This window comes from Entamoeba histolytica, genomic scaffold, assembly GCF_000208925.1.
Source record: "Entamoeba histolytica HM-1:IMSS scf_1104750518587 genomic scaffold, whole genome shotgun sequence".
NCBI lineage: Eukaryota > Evosea > Mastigamoebida > Endamoebidae > Entamoeba > Entamoeba histolytica.
In genome coordinates this window covers 480,855-481,480 of record NW_001914860.1, presented here as the reverse complement: position 1 = coordinate 481,480, position 626 = coordinate 480,855, and the positions used below count along the sequence as shown (strand labels likewise).

Sequence of the window (626 nt, the reverse complement as noted above, 5' to 3'; positions counted from 1 at the left end):
GTAGTTAAATCATGTAATTTAACTGTACATTTTCCTTCATTTGTAATATCATGATGTACAATTCTTAATTTACTTGGTTTAACATTACGATGAATAATGTTATGTTGTGAAAGATAAAGAAGAGCATTAGCACAATCACTACAACATCTTAATAAGAATGGAACAGCCATTTTTTCTTTTTCCATTAAACTTTGAAGATCAGTAACTGTATCTCCATCAAGTAAAATAGTAGAAGATGATAATACAATTCCTGCCATACCAAGAATTGCAGGATGATGAATATCTCTATAAACACTTTGAATAAATTCATAGTCTTGTTTTTCAAATTCATCTTTTACATTATATTTGAATGCAACAACACTTTCATTTTTTACCATAGATAATACTCCATTAATCATTCCAACTCTAAATTGTTCATCATCTGATGACTTTACTAAGTCTTTTTCATTATAAGCAGGAACAACACCTTCTAATTGGAAACGAAGTGCTCGTTGAATACTTTCACCTCCCATTAATGATTTTTTCTTTAAAGAAAATTGAACTTGACCAGTTAATCCCATTGTAGCATAATGACGAAATACTAATGTAATTTTTATTTAAATTCTTTCTCCTTTTTTAATAGTAAA

General features: G+C 27.8%; 1 protein-coding gene across 1 annotated transcript in view; it reads right to left on the bottom strand.

The window, feature by feature from the left end:
- The window catches only part of EHI_153640 (uncharacterized protein), a gene marked incomplete at both ends in the record, with an annotated part of 711 nt that extends 151 nt beyond the window's left edge, over nt 1–560 (bottom strand). Inside the window, one exon of the mRNA XM_001913336.1 lies at nt 1–560. This exon is cut by the window's left edge and continues 151 nt beyond it. Coding sequence (XP_001913371.1) covers nt 1–560 — 560 coding nt within the window.
- Nucleotides 561–626: the final 66 nt, after the last annotated feature.